Here is a 12818-nt window from a genome sequence, read left to right on the forward strand (position 1 = left end):
TCTGGTTTAGTGTAATTTACTCTTGGAAAAATTGCCTTTTTTTTCCTTTTAATTACTTTATTCTTTGTGTGCTTATAAAATTGATTGTTTTATTACTTGTTCTAATGTCATCTCCATTTGAAAGATTGCACTGGCAGGTCTGTGTTTTGTTGGGTCCTCCCTCTGGCTATTCTCAAAGGCATGTAATACATTTGTCCTTTTCCAGAGCTTTTTATGCTTGCACTTCCTCCATTGTTGTCCAAGGTACATACAATGCCTACAAATTGCTTTGTCTATCTCCTAAAGCAGTTGGGGACAAATTCCTTAAGACAAATTAAAAATGTCTATTATCTAAGTAGGTTTACCTCTTTTCTCTATCATGGTCAACACTTACTCCCTATCTTTGTTGCATTTCTGATTACAGATTGGAGTGGTGATTTTTGTTGAAAATAGCAGCAGGAAAAGGAGCAAATAATTCAGTCTCCATGTCTTCCCTTATCTATCCTCCTTTAATGAAGTTTTTTGTGTTGATATTCATTATTCATATTCAGTAATGCTCATGCCATGTATTCTTTAGAATGATGAACTTAATCCCGTTGGGATTATTTCCTTTTAATTACATTTCTGCCCTTGGAATTTCTTTCCTACTAGAATTAGAAGGAGCAGAGCATCTCCAGAATAGCTTCATCAGCATTTTCATACAGGAATCTTTTCAGCACTCTGCACATCTTGCTTTTTAACTTAGCTTTGTACTTAGCATACGTACTGTCCAAAACCTTGAATACTTTTGTTAATTGGTGAAAAGAAGGAGCCTCACTTTCCTGCTTGTGATAATCTAGCATAGAGGAGATCTATATCTCTGCATAACCTCTGTTCTTTTCTGTATTATTTTTACCTGGAGACATTCCACAACTCTCCTTTTTCCCATCTTCCATAACAATGGTATATATATTATTGGCATAAAATGTAATATCTCCTCGCTTATTCCCCAACTACCTTTAGCTAGATCAATGCTCTGCTCATGGGATTTATACATGTCCTAGCTCATTTTAGAGTTGAATCACTTTGAAGGTCTGGAAACATTTTTCTAAATGTCTTCTTAACCAACCAACCAGCCCAAACTGTGTACCTTATCTAGAAGCTCTGCTGGAAGGAGGAATTAATTATGCATAGCAGAATAACACAATACCATATCAGGTCTTCTCTCTCATTAGATGAGTGAGAAGAGGTGATTTTGCATGTTCCAGACTGTTACAGTGTAGGGTATACAGACTGAGAAAATGAATGGCAATGTTAGGAGATACAGACAAAAGGACATGGGATGAAATTACAGAAAGTTAATAGAGGCAGAAGGATCAGGTTGTCTATAGGAATTGGAATAGCCATGGAAAAGGGGGACTATCAGGTGACTAGACTGGCTCTTTTAGTAGCCAGAAATAATATTGCATCATATGTAGGAAGACCCTGAACTTGCAAGCCCAGCTGTGATTTGTAAGGGAGGGAGCTTGACTTAAAAGCAAGAGTCCAGAGAGGTCAGTAAATGTCAGCATGTTTGTGGCATTAGTGATACAACATGTAAGAGCTGATCCTTGAAGATGCAAATATGTGATGTCATCTATTTCTTTGTAACATTTTCAGGTTTGCTTTTATTTTTACTACCACACCTCTCTGAAGTACAATGTTAATGCAGATAATTTTGTCAAAACTACCCCTCTCAAAAGAATAGTTTGTTGTTATCCAAAGTGATAGGTCTCAATGCACTCTTTTATTACTTAGTTTTATTTATTCCATGGACATTGATGCAGGGTCAAGTCTTGCCCAAGTTAGTGGATTTGTTTGCATGAGTAATGACACATGGAAGCAATCCCTGATAAAAAATAAACTATATCATTAAACTGACTTTTTTTCCAGAGAAGATCTCCCTGCCTAGAGCATAGCCACTAATGTTAAATATCCTTTAGCATAGGAATCATAACAAATATCAGGAAAGTTTGAGTTCAAGAGGAAATAGCTGGAATCAGGATGTTTTAGGACAGTCATCAATTTCTACATATAAAACACCTGCAGTGTGCACAACATCATCTCAGCTACCCCTTTTAGGAGCACAAAGAGTCATGCAGTCTGGACAGCATAGTAATTTTGTAATGTTTTGATATCTACTGGTAACCTAAAGCTGAAGATTTTACATTGCTTTTTAATGCAGCGATAAGTTTGTACTTAAGGCTATCACTTGCAGAGTAGGACTTAACCTAAAGCAGAAGATTGAGAGTGCAGAGCTTGACGTTTCCCTCAGCCAGTAGGAAATTTCAGGCATGGACACGAGTTTTAAGTATTCCCCTTGTATCCTATCACCAGATACCTGAGAGATGTAAAAACATTCCCTCCACTCCCAGCCATGAGAAAGTTTTAGATAGCAATGAGGTCTCCTCTAAGCTGAACAAATATTTTAAGCCACTCCGCATCATTGATACCGTGTAGTCTTTTCACCATTTTTATTGTACTACTCTAGACACATTCCAAATTTTTTTATATGGTTGACCTGTTTTTTCCACCAGGGCACATGGTTGAGTCATATTGAGCTTACTATCAAACAAAAATGCCATTTCCCTTCCCACAGGGCTGCACTCCAGCCTCTTGCTCGCAGTATATGCATAAAAGAATATTAGAATGATATTATCACAGAACAATTTAGGTTGGAAGAGACCTCTGAGATCGTCAAATTCAACCTTCAACCTAGCACCACTATGATCTCTTCTAAACCACATCCCCAGGTTAAAAGCATTAACATGCTTTTTGAACACTTTCAGAGATGATAATTCTACCACTTCCATTGACAGTTTGTTTCAATGACTGACCATCCTTTCAGTGAAGAATATTAAGTTAGCAAGATATGACTTTCCTGTCATGAATTCATGCTGGCTTTGACTATAGATGCTCACACCCTTAGACTGGCACTGGGAAGGGATTTTGAGTTTTTTCCATGCAAAACATATTGGATAAGTGCTCAAAGGGACATGCCTGAGAAGTTTGTGCACAGAAATCCATTAAATTAGACTTTTTAAGGTGAAGTTTTCTTCACTTCATGATAATTCTTCCCATCCATTTAAGACTCTGTATCTGATTCACTGGTTAATCACTGCAAACAGTTTTACAAGTGTAAATAAATTCAGCCACCAAATGCTGAAGACTCTAGTGTGTAAATATCAGCAAGTGAAGGTTCACAGGAGAACAACACCTTTGCAATGAAATATAGTTCCTGCTGACTGTGCTGTAACCGCTAGACTGGGCTTCTACCTACAGCAATTTTGCACGTGAATTTAAATTAGAGAACTAGGTTTTACTGCAGCTTGTTAAGTGCTGATGACAAAGAAGAATCTGCTTCTGAAGAAGCTTCTGGGCTTTACAAGAGGGATCTCCTAGAAACACTTAATTTGAAGATTGTTTCTAATTATATATTGTTTTCTGGGTTTTACTTTCCTGCCCTTACATTTTACTATTAGAACACTTATATGAATGCCAGATCTTATTTTCTTAAGTGATCATCTGCTCTTGCTATTTATTCTCCTTGTGAAATCGTAATTCTTTGTATTGTCACAGCACAATAATTTCTGTGGCAACCAGCTGTGATGTCACATGGGGGTGCTTATGATTTCAGGAGCTGTTTTGCTTTTAAAAATAAAGTTCATCTCTTGTATGCAAATATTCATTGTCCACCTAAATGCTGCAATTAACTTGGTACAGAAAAATGGGAACAATACTAGATCTAGCCAGAATATTTATCAAAGGCTTCTGTGAGATGGTGGCAACTATCATCAATATTTTTAATATTCTTTTGACATAGTTTGCTGAGGAGCATTTTGGTTCTAATTCTGAGCTGTAATTATCTTCTGTGCCAAAAACATGAAAAGACCTTATTTTAGAAGTCGATTAACAACATTAAAGTTTTGTATCTTCGTAAAGTCTCAGGAAAGCCTTGGAGTTGTATTTTCTGCCTTGCTATCTCTCCTGTAATAAGGACAAGTACTGCATTTCCTTTGAGTATGTGGAACTTTTCATCCCCTGGCACTTGAGCCCTCTCTGGAAGAAGAGATGGGAAAGATGTTCCTTCAGTACCTTGTCAAGCTGTGGCTGCTCTTTGTAAACAGCAAGAGCAAAACTGGAAATAGAAAAAAACACCAAATTACAGTATTTTTGTTTGTGTTTCATTAGTGCTGCATTAGGCACTTCAGATGGAACAGGTGAGCTCTGCCAAAGGTGCTTCCTCAGACAGCAGATACTTGGATGCCCAAGTCAGATTTGACAGTGACCTCTGACCACAGGATGAGGCACTAGGTCAGGTCTTTTAGAACAGAAAGCACAGGATTCAGCACAGAGGTCAACCTATTCATGTGTTCAGAAAAGAGAGGGCTTTTAAAATTAAAATAGCAAGGACAGTCATCTAGCAGGCTAAATAAATTTCAACACTGTACTCCTTCTTCCATAGTTAGTCAAGCATCCTTGTGAGGCTCAGGCATGTGACACTGGCTTATAAAACACGTGACAAAGATAACAGGATGAACAGCAGAGAAAGAAGCTCTAAACAATGTGGAATACACTTCTCTAGTATTCACCACGATTCTATCTCCTCCCCTCCTTTTAAAGGCTTTTGAATGTGAACAACTTACCATAGTAAAAATACGATGGTATTGGCCTAGGAGAGATCAGAAAGAGGAAGGTGAGGAATGAGCTGTATATCAGAGCAGGAGAGCTAATAGATCTGCTGAAGTCAGTGTGAATTGCCCAGGGCTGGGGTTTCAAAACAGTTGTACTTTTCTTGCAATTAAACTCCCTTTCCCCTCCTGAACTTTGTAGTCTTCAACTCCAGGTCTGAAAGCTGTACTGAAAGCTGAAGGCTGCAAATGGATGATGTAGCTGTCAGGTAGAGTATGTCTCCAAATTTGAGCAAGCTGACAAAAGCACCCTGCAAAATCATCCTGAAAAACATAAAGCAACCTCCTAGGGTTTTGCCTTTGAAAATGTACCCTTTGCCTAGGGTATGCCTTTGAAAAAAGTAGTTAATGACAAGTAGCCTTCCCCACTCCTCCTTTGTCCTTAGTTTGTTTAACCTCTGTATGCTGTCTGTTGCAGGAGTGATTCGCGAGAGTTACCTGAAAGGTCATGATCAGCTGGTGCCAGTCACCCTGTTGGCCATTGCTGTTATTCTTGCTTTTGTCATGGGGGCCGTCTTTTCGGGAATCATAGTGTACTGCATCTGCGACCACCGCCGCAGAGACATGGCTGTCGTACAGAGGAAGGAGAAGGAGCTGACCCACTCCCGCCGCGGCTCCATGAGCAGTGTTTCCAAGCTCAGTGGCCTCTTTGGGGATGCTCAGTCCAAGGAGCCAAAGCCTGAAGCTATCCTCACGCCTCTGATGCACAATGGCAAGCTGGCTACCCCAGGCAGTACTGCCAAGATGCTAATCAAAGCTGACCAGCACCATCTGGACCTGGCTGCCCTGCCAACCCCCGAGTCCACCCCAACCCTGCAACAGAAGAGAAAGCCCAGCCGAGGCAGTAGGGAATGGGAGAGAAACCAGAACCTCATCAATGCCTGCACAAAAGATATCCCCTCGATGGCCTCACCAGTGATCCCAACTGACCTGCCGCTCAGAGCTTCTCCCAGCCACATCCCAAGTGTTGTGGTCCTGCCCATAGCCCAGCAAGGCTACCAGCATGAGTACGTTGACCAGTCAAAAATGAGCGATGGGGCTCAGATGTCTGTGGAGGACCAGAATGCCACCCTTGAGTACAAAACTATCAAGGACCACCTCAGTAGCAAAAGCCCCAGCCACGGAGTTAACCTCGTGGAAAATCTCGACAGCATGCCACCAAAAGTCCCGCAGCGGGAGGCTTCCCTGGGGCCCCCCGGAGCCTCACTATCACAGAGTGGGCTGAGCAAGCGGCTGGAGATGCACTCCTCTGCCTACAGTGTGGACTACAAGAGAAGCTACCCCACAAACTCACTCACGAGAAGTCATCAGGCGTCAACCCTCAAAAGGAACAACACCAACTCCTCCAACTCATCCCACCTGTCCCGCAATCAGAGCTTTGGCCGGGGTGACAACCCGCCGCCGGCCCCGCAGCGAGTGGACTCCATACAGGTCCACGCTGCGCAGGCACAGGCTGTGACTGTATCCCGACAGCCGAGTCTCACTGCCTACAACTCACTGACGAGGTCAGGCTTGAAACGCACGCCCTCGCTAAAGCCAGACGTACCTCCCAAACCTTCCTTTGCTCCGCTTTCCACGTCCATGAAGCCCAACGATGCGTGTACATAATCAGAGGGGGAGGGGGAGAGGGAGGAGGATGGCAATTAAGCAGAACTTGCCCTTGAAAGCCAGTGTTCTGCAACTGTTGTGACTCACTCCTCTGAGAAGATGGTGGTTGCAAGCTGAAGATGTGTTGGATTTCTGCGCTCTGGGAAAAGTGGAATATTTTTTTTTAAACCTGAGCCATATGACCCATGGTTAAAGGTTTGCAATTGCAGGATTCACCCCCACAACCTGCCAGTTCTTTGCTCAAAAGACTAGCCCTCCATCAAAAACATTGAGCCAAAAGCACACAGGTGAAAATGACTGTGACATTTCACCCCCTGCCCCTAACTGCACAGTGCATTCTTGAACTGGGAAACAGTGCTCTGAAAGGCAAAACAAATGTAAAAAACACACAAATGTTAAAAAAAAAAAAAAAAAAAAAAAAAAAAAAAAAAAAAAAAAAAGGAAGAAAAAAAATCAATTTCTAAAGCTAACTCTGACTTAACAATGGCAGACGTTTACCACTAGCAGGTACTGTGAAATGATGCCCTTCAGTGTTACAGCCATTTGGTTCATAGCAGTTAAATGCCAGCTTGGGCAAACTATGTCATAGATTTCTGCTACTCTTCTCTTTTAATGAATAATATGTGACTGTTAACACAAGTAACTCCTCTTATTTATTGTTCAACTTTTGTTTTTCCTAAGGAACTGACCTGCATTATCATCCCGTGAGCAGCTTTTCAGAGAAGTACTTTGAAAGTTATACCTATTTAACGTGAAACCCATTAACTGGAGTAATTAGAACTCTTTTATTTTTCCAAGAAATTCACTGAGTTAGATAAGTTGGAGCTGGATTTCTGAACTTTGTGCCTGGACTGCCTGGTTAGCTGAAAAAAAAAGGGGATATCTATTTAAGTCTCTCAGCTAATTAGCTGGCTGGGCCTCTGACCTAAGACAGCAACAAATACCACAAGTTCATAACTCCTAAAGCAGCTGCAAGAGAAACTTAAAAGCTGCACATCTGTGCACCATTGCTATCAACATGGCTTTGTCAGTAGCTAATACTTTCTGTGAAGGCACCAGCTTGTGATGTGCCATCTCATTTCACCTTGCATGTGAGACGGCAAACAAAATCTTCAAACAGTGTGAACTAGCTAATATGCCGGCTGTTACCATGCATAAATTATGGTCTTATCACACGGGTTTTTCGTGGGAATATATCTGTGAATAGCCTGTTTTCTTCCACATGTAAATTTGTGCCTTACACCCTCAGTTGTGTATATTTGTGAGCTGTAGTATGTAAAACCTTTTTCTTTTTCCCCTTTGAGTAATGCAAATATTTATTGATCCTTCCTCCTCCAAGCCCCTTTAGAAACTGGAGTAAAGACATTGAAAGAAGAATGTGGTGGTTATTTTCATAACCCCACATCCCTAAAGAAATTAGGCTAGCACCATATCCTCCAAATTTGACTTTCGAGCTGTGCCAAGTCCTCTCTCAAAGCCACCCACGGGTGGTGATGCTCCCAAGGCTGGGGGTTCTGCCTTCCCCCAGCTCCTGCTCCCTCTTTTCAGCATGACAGCATGGAGATCATGGAGATCACTCTCCCTGGCAGCAGGGAAATGACCAACACCCTTGTCAATGGAGCTGGTACATCTCCTGGCTGGGGACAGCACTGGTGAGAGGGGCCAAGCCCTGCAGAAAGCCCAGCCACACATCCTGCAGCACGCAGGGCACATGGAGCTAGGACAGGCAGGCAGGCTCCTGCTGTAGCTACCTGCTGCTCCAGAAGGATGCTGCATATACTTCTTTGGGGAAAAACGTGGGTTTTTTTTTTCTTTGTTTCTTTTGTGTGACTGTGCATGTAGCTAGTGTGGGAGTGTGCGCGTGCACAGGTGTGTGCGTGTGTGTGCGCGCGCAGGTGTGCAAGTTCCTTTCCAGTCTTTCAGTTTATGCAAAAACGTAGCTGTGTTTTTAATCTGTTACAATAACTGTGTCAACATACTGTAGAAAAATGATGGGGATCGCTTCTAAGCTTTTTACATATATATATATATATATATATATATCTACTGAACAGTATGTTTGAGTAAGGTGGTTGTTTCTGTTTCAATTTGTTTTTTAAAATTTTATACTTCCATTTGTTTTTCAGGGTTTTGATTTTGTTTCTGAATGATTGAAAAGACAGATTTTAAGTCCACTAGCTTATAGATGGTATAAATAAGGTCTGGATGGTCTACACCAAAGTGTGTAACAAGGGTGCTTACATGTTCTTTCATTTCATCATGGCTTCTTTTACGAAACTATTTTGTTCACCCGTAGTGAACTATGCAGACTGGAGTAGATAGATCTGTATCCAAAGCAATGTTGTTGTTTTAATAAAAACAAACTGAAAACCCTTTGAAAACAGTAGGTAGCAAGATAATTTTTTTTTAAAGAATCAACTCAACACCTTTTTACCACAACACCTTTTTACCAAGCTCCAACCAAGCTCCTGAAGCAGGGTTCCCTTGATATTATCTCTCAAAACGTTCTCCCAAAACGTAGAGATGGATAATCATGGCAACAGCTTGTGCAGCGATCTGCCTTCACAATGTACACCACAGTTACTGGGTTGACCTTCAAATGTTCCCTTTGTATTTGGTGGGTCTTATGTTTTCATCTTTTTGCAACCCCATTTCCCTCCCACCCCTCTGTTTCGAGGGGTTCATGAACCTATGTGTGCCTTTGCTTTCCACCCTTGCTATACACTGGTAGATGCAACAGATTCAGACTCTCATTTGTAAAGTTGTAAAGTATTGTGATGTCACCAGTTTCTCTTCATTTCCACACCCCCCTAACATATGATTCACAACTTAATGTCGGTTGTAAAAGAAAAAAAAAGGCAGGAAAGGAAAGGAAAGGAAAAGAAAAAGGAGGAGAGATGGGAAATAAAAGCTCTTGATTACATATGGTAATAAAACCAGACTGTTCTACCTTGTTTTTTGTTTCCTGGTTCTCTTGTTTCTAGGCAATTTATCCTTTTCCTTTAAAAAATACAAATAAATGCGAGGCTGATCATTTAGATCAGGTTGCAGTGCAGAAGAAATTTGTTACTTTTTGCCTTTTGCAGAAGACGGACTATAGTGTAAGGTGCTGGTAAATAATTGAAAATTAAATCACACTTTTGCTCTCCTTCTATTCACATTTTGCATTTTGCTTTTATAATCTTGTTCCTCATCAATTATTTATGACAGACTTAGTAGTTTAAAAGAGCAAGGCTGGGATTTAAGAACATGTGGTCTACCAAAATAGATCATCATACAGATGTGACTTCATCTCCAAATTTTATATATTAATAACAGAGTACCTTGTATCTTCTTTCAGCAGGCATAAATCTGTTGTGCTTCACAGGCCTGATTTAGAGGATATTGTCTGAGACTTATTCTGCAAGAAAATAGTAGTGAACAGATAATAACAAACGAATGTAAAAGTAATGACTCCTCAGTCCTGAGAGTCATTAAAACATACCTGAGTTCTTCACCTTGATTTTGTGTAAATGGGATCACTTATGCATAGTCATTAACTAAGGTAAAAATAAACATTGGTTATGACCATTACTAGGCTTAGTGGACTTGTTTTATGAGAGGAGTAGGCATTGTGAAATGTGACCCCATAAATACAAGCGATCTAATCCAGTAACTTACCCTTGTTCAGGTCATATTTGGGCTTTTATCCCCTGCCAGTAGACTCTGTTCAGGACCTATTGCCTTTGTGACATGTGCCACACATGTGACACACAAATGCAGAGCATTGCAGACGTAATCTTTCAGTGCCTTGCCCACATAATTTCCTGGTTTTTTTTCTCAGTGAGGGCTCCCTTCAAGCTGGCACAGTGGCTTGTGGATGTGTGGTGTGCACACAGGAAGGGTGTCTGGCAGGACTGGGACATGCCCCAAGAAATGCTGAGGGGCTCTCCAACCTGGGGACTGAGGGCACTGCACGGTTACACAGTGCTCCACTCACAGCTGCATTTGACTTGCATGCTCCCACAGCTGCAGCAAATGGGAAAGCGAAAGCTCTCCAGGTGCTTGGGGACCTGTAGTTGTTTTCAGTCCTGCAGACAATCCTTTGTGAAATTCCTTTGTTTATAATTGTTTGAAATGCCTTGTTATAAGCAGCACCTACAGAAAATATTCAAAGATTAATATACCTCAATTTTAAAATTATTATAAATGTTCCTCCATAAGCAATGACAAGCCTGGAGAAAAGGGCCCAGTAATGCCCAGCACTGGTGCTGGTTGTCTCATTTCGCACAGCTCCTCCATCTCTTGCCAGTGAAAGTCCATAAGCATGAAGGAGGGAGGGCAAGAAAATGCCCTGATGCACAAGCCATTTGGGGTCCGTAACTGCCCTGCTCATGCGTCCAAAATCTGCTGCCAAAGGGAAAGTTTGCACTTAGCCCCTTAAAGCACTGTGCCATTGCAACACTTGCCCAAAGGTGCGCTTCAGGATGGCATGTACAGATCCTCTGACAGAGACCTGCCTTTCCTTCTGCTGGGCAGGAGGAATCACAAGAGGAACGGAAGGACACACATTGTACCAGTGGGGTCTTGGCCAGGCATGCAGAGGGCAGGCACACACAGCAGCCCTCTGCTGCCAAGGAAGGGGTCCTCCACTGAGAACACACAGCTCCCCACCCAAAAGAGGCAGTGACACTCTGGTGGCTTTCGACACGGGAGGAGACCACTGAGCTACTCACTGTCTATTTGAATCATGAGATCTGTCCCCTACAGGGGCTGCTGGTGCCACACTGCAGAAGCTCCCTGGGGCTGAGCAGGACAAATAAGAAAACCAAGAGAAAGCAAGGACGCTTTGAGCACTTCACTCAAGTTAGTGTCATCTTACTCATCGTGTTAATGGTACTCACGTTGACCTCATTTATTGTGTCATCGAGGATGCATGGGAGCTCCCTTCCAATCAGCATTAATTTGCATACATATTTTTACACAAAATGGAACACAGCTGACCAACTCAAAACAATAGGTCTCTGCAAATAAATTCTGGTCCATTGCTCCCTTGTTCCCCTCTCTGACATACATACATTTCAAACTACACGAGTGTGTAGTTTCAAAGATAACTGCAACTGCTGCCCCCCTGTATCTTCCACATCAGGGAATATTTTGCACCTGGGAGTTCCCCATGTGAGAAAAGATGAGGCAATCGGGTCAAGCATATGCAGTTCAGTGCACTTTGTTGCCAGCAGGATGGCCATACACACAGCTAATTTGCTTGGGAAGGCTTGCCAGAACAAAGTGCCGTAACAGTAATGCATCAGCAGTAACAGCAACGCATGGTCCAGATGATGGCCAGACTAATTTCAGGGATGCAATTCCAACAATTCCTCTGCCACAGCATTATCAGGCTGCTCTCTCCCTGGATTAGACATGGATTTTTGATCCCTAAATCTTGTTTATAAAGCTTGTTTAAAGCAAAGTGGAGGACCTCAAGTGGTAGTCTTATCCACTCCACTGCACTGAGGCAGGATCAAGCAAACCTAACCCATTCTTGATGACTGATTGTCTTACCCTTTCCTTGTAAACATATTTTACTCTGAGCAGTGAGTCACCCAAGGGATCAACATCAAGCATTTCAGAATGTCTAAAGAAAATAATAAGCTAAGAAAGTGAGTTGGACTGGCTTAGTTAAGGCCAGTTTTCTATTTATCCAATTAAAGTTAATTTCCCAGAAGTATGGCACCTGCTCCAATGAACAAGTGTTAGAGAGAGACATTGTGTGTGTAGTATTCCTATGCTTCCTGCTGATGCATGTGTCTGCTAATTAGTCTCTAAGTAGCCTTTTTATTACTTTTTCCTCTTTCTTTTAAAAAGTGGAGATATGTTTCAGAATAAGTACTAAGTCCATCTTCACATGCCTTGTGCAGAACAATGACGTGTTAGACATCTTTATATGAACAGAAACAGGTAAATAGTCATATATCCCCTGACTGTAATTTAAACAGTGTAAGTCAGTAGGGAAAGGCTATAATTGGAGTCAGAGTAAGTGAGGTGAAAATTGCTAGGTGGCAGTACCATCTGCATCTTGTTTTAATTAGCCAAGTTTATTGTCAGAATATAAAACTTTCTGCTATTCAAGTCCCTGGCTTATTTCAGCCATCAGTCCAAAGTGATTGCCACATGTCTGGGTAAGCACAATTACTGATCAGCAAAGGAGAATTATCCTCCCCACTGATCTGGCTAACAGTAACCGTGTCTAGGAGTAGGGACAAAAATATGACTAACCAAGATCATTGTCACATCTGCTTAGTGTTTCATGACAAACTCTATTAAGGCTAACAGAACCACTGTTAATTTAATTAGATCAGTGTTTTCCTTTGCTGGCCATGATGCGTTTGGAGGACCAGCAACTGTATGGAGAGCATGGCAGGCAGCCCACTGTAAGGAATAATAGCATCATAAATAATATATTAAGACGAAGACAAATCTAGCATGCTGCAGTCAGAGCACATCAGCTTTATAGATGAATCCTGCAGTATCACAGGGAGGTGG

General features: G+C 41.7%; 1 protein-coding gene across 2 annotated transcripts in view; it reads left to right on the forward strand.

Moving 5' to 3' along the window:
• Positions 1-9250, forward strand: part of SEMA6A (semaphorin 6A) — a 117735-nt gene extending 108485 nt beyond the window's left edge. For both annotated transcript variants that reach the window (XM_063422272.1, XM_063422273.1), the window contains one exon: positions 5107-9250. In XM_063422272.1, the coding sequence (XP_063278342.1) occupies positions 5107-6296 (1190 nt within the window). In that variant the 3' untranslated portion in view covers positions 6297-9250. The remainder of the gene's footprint in view (positions 1-5106) is intronic.
• Positions 9251-12818: the final 3568 nt, after the last annotated feature.

This window comes from Prinia subflava, chromosome Z (assembly GCF_021018805.1).
Source record: "Prinia subflava isolate CZ2003 ecotype Zambia chromosome Z, Cam_Psub_1.2, whole genome shotgun sequence".
Taxonomy (NCBI): Eukaryota; Metazoa; Chordata; class Aves; order Passeriformes; family Cisticolidae; genus Prinia; species Prinia subflava.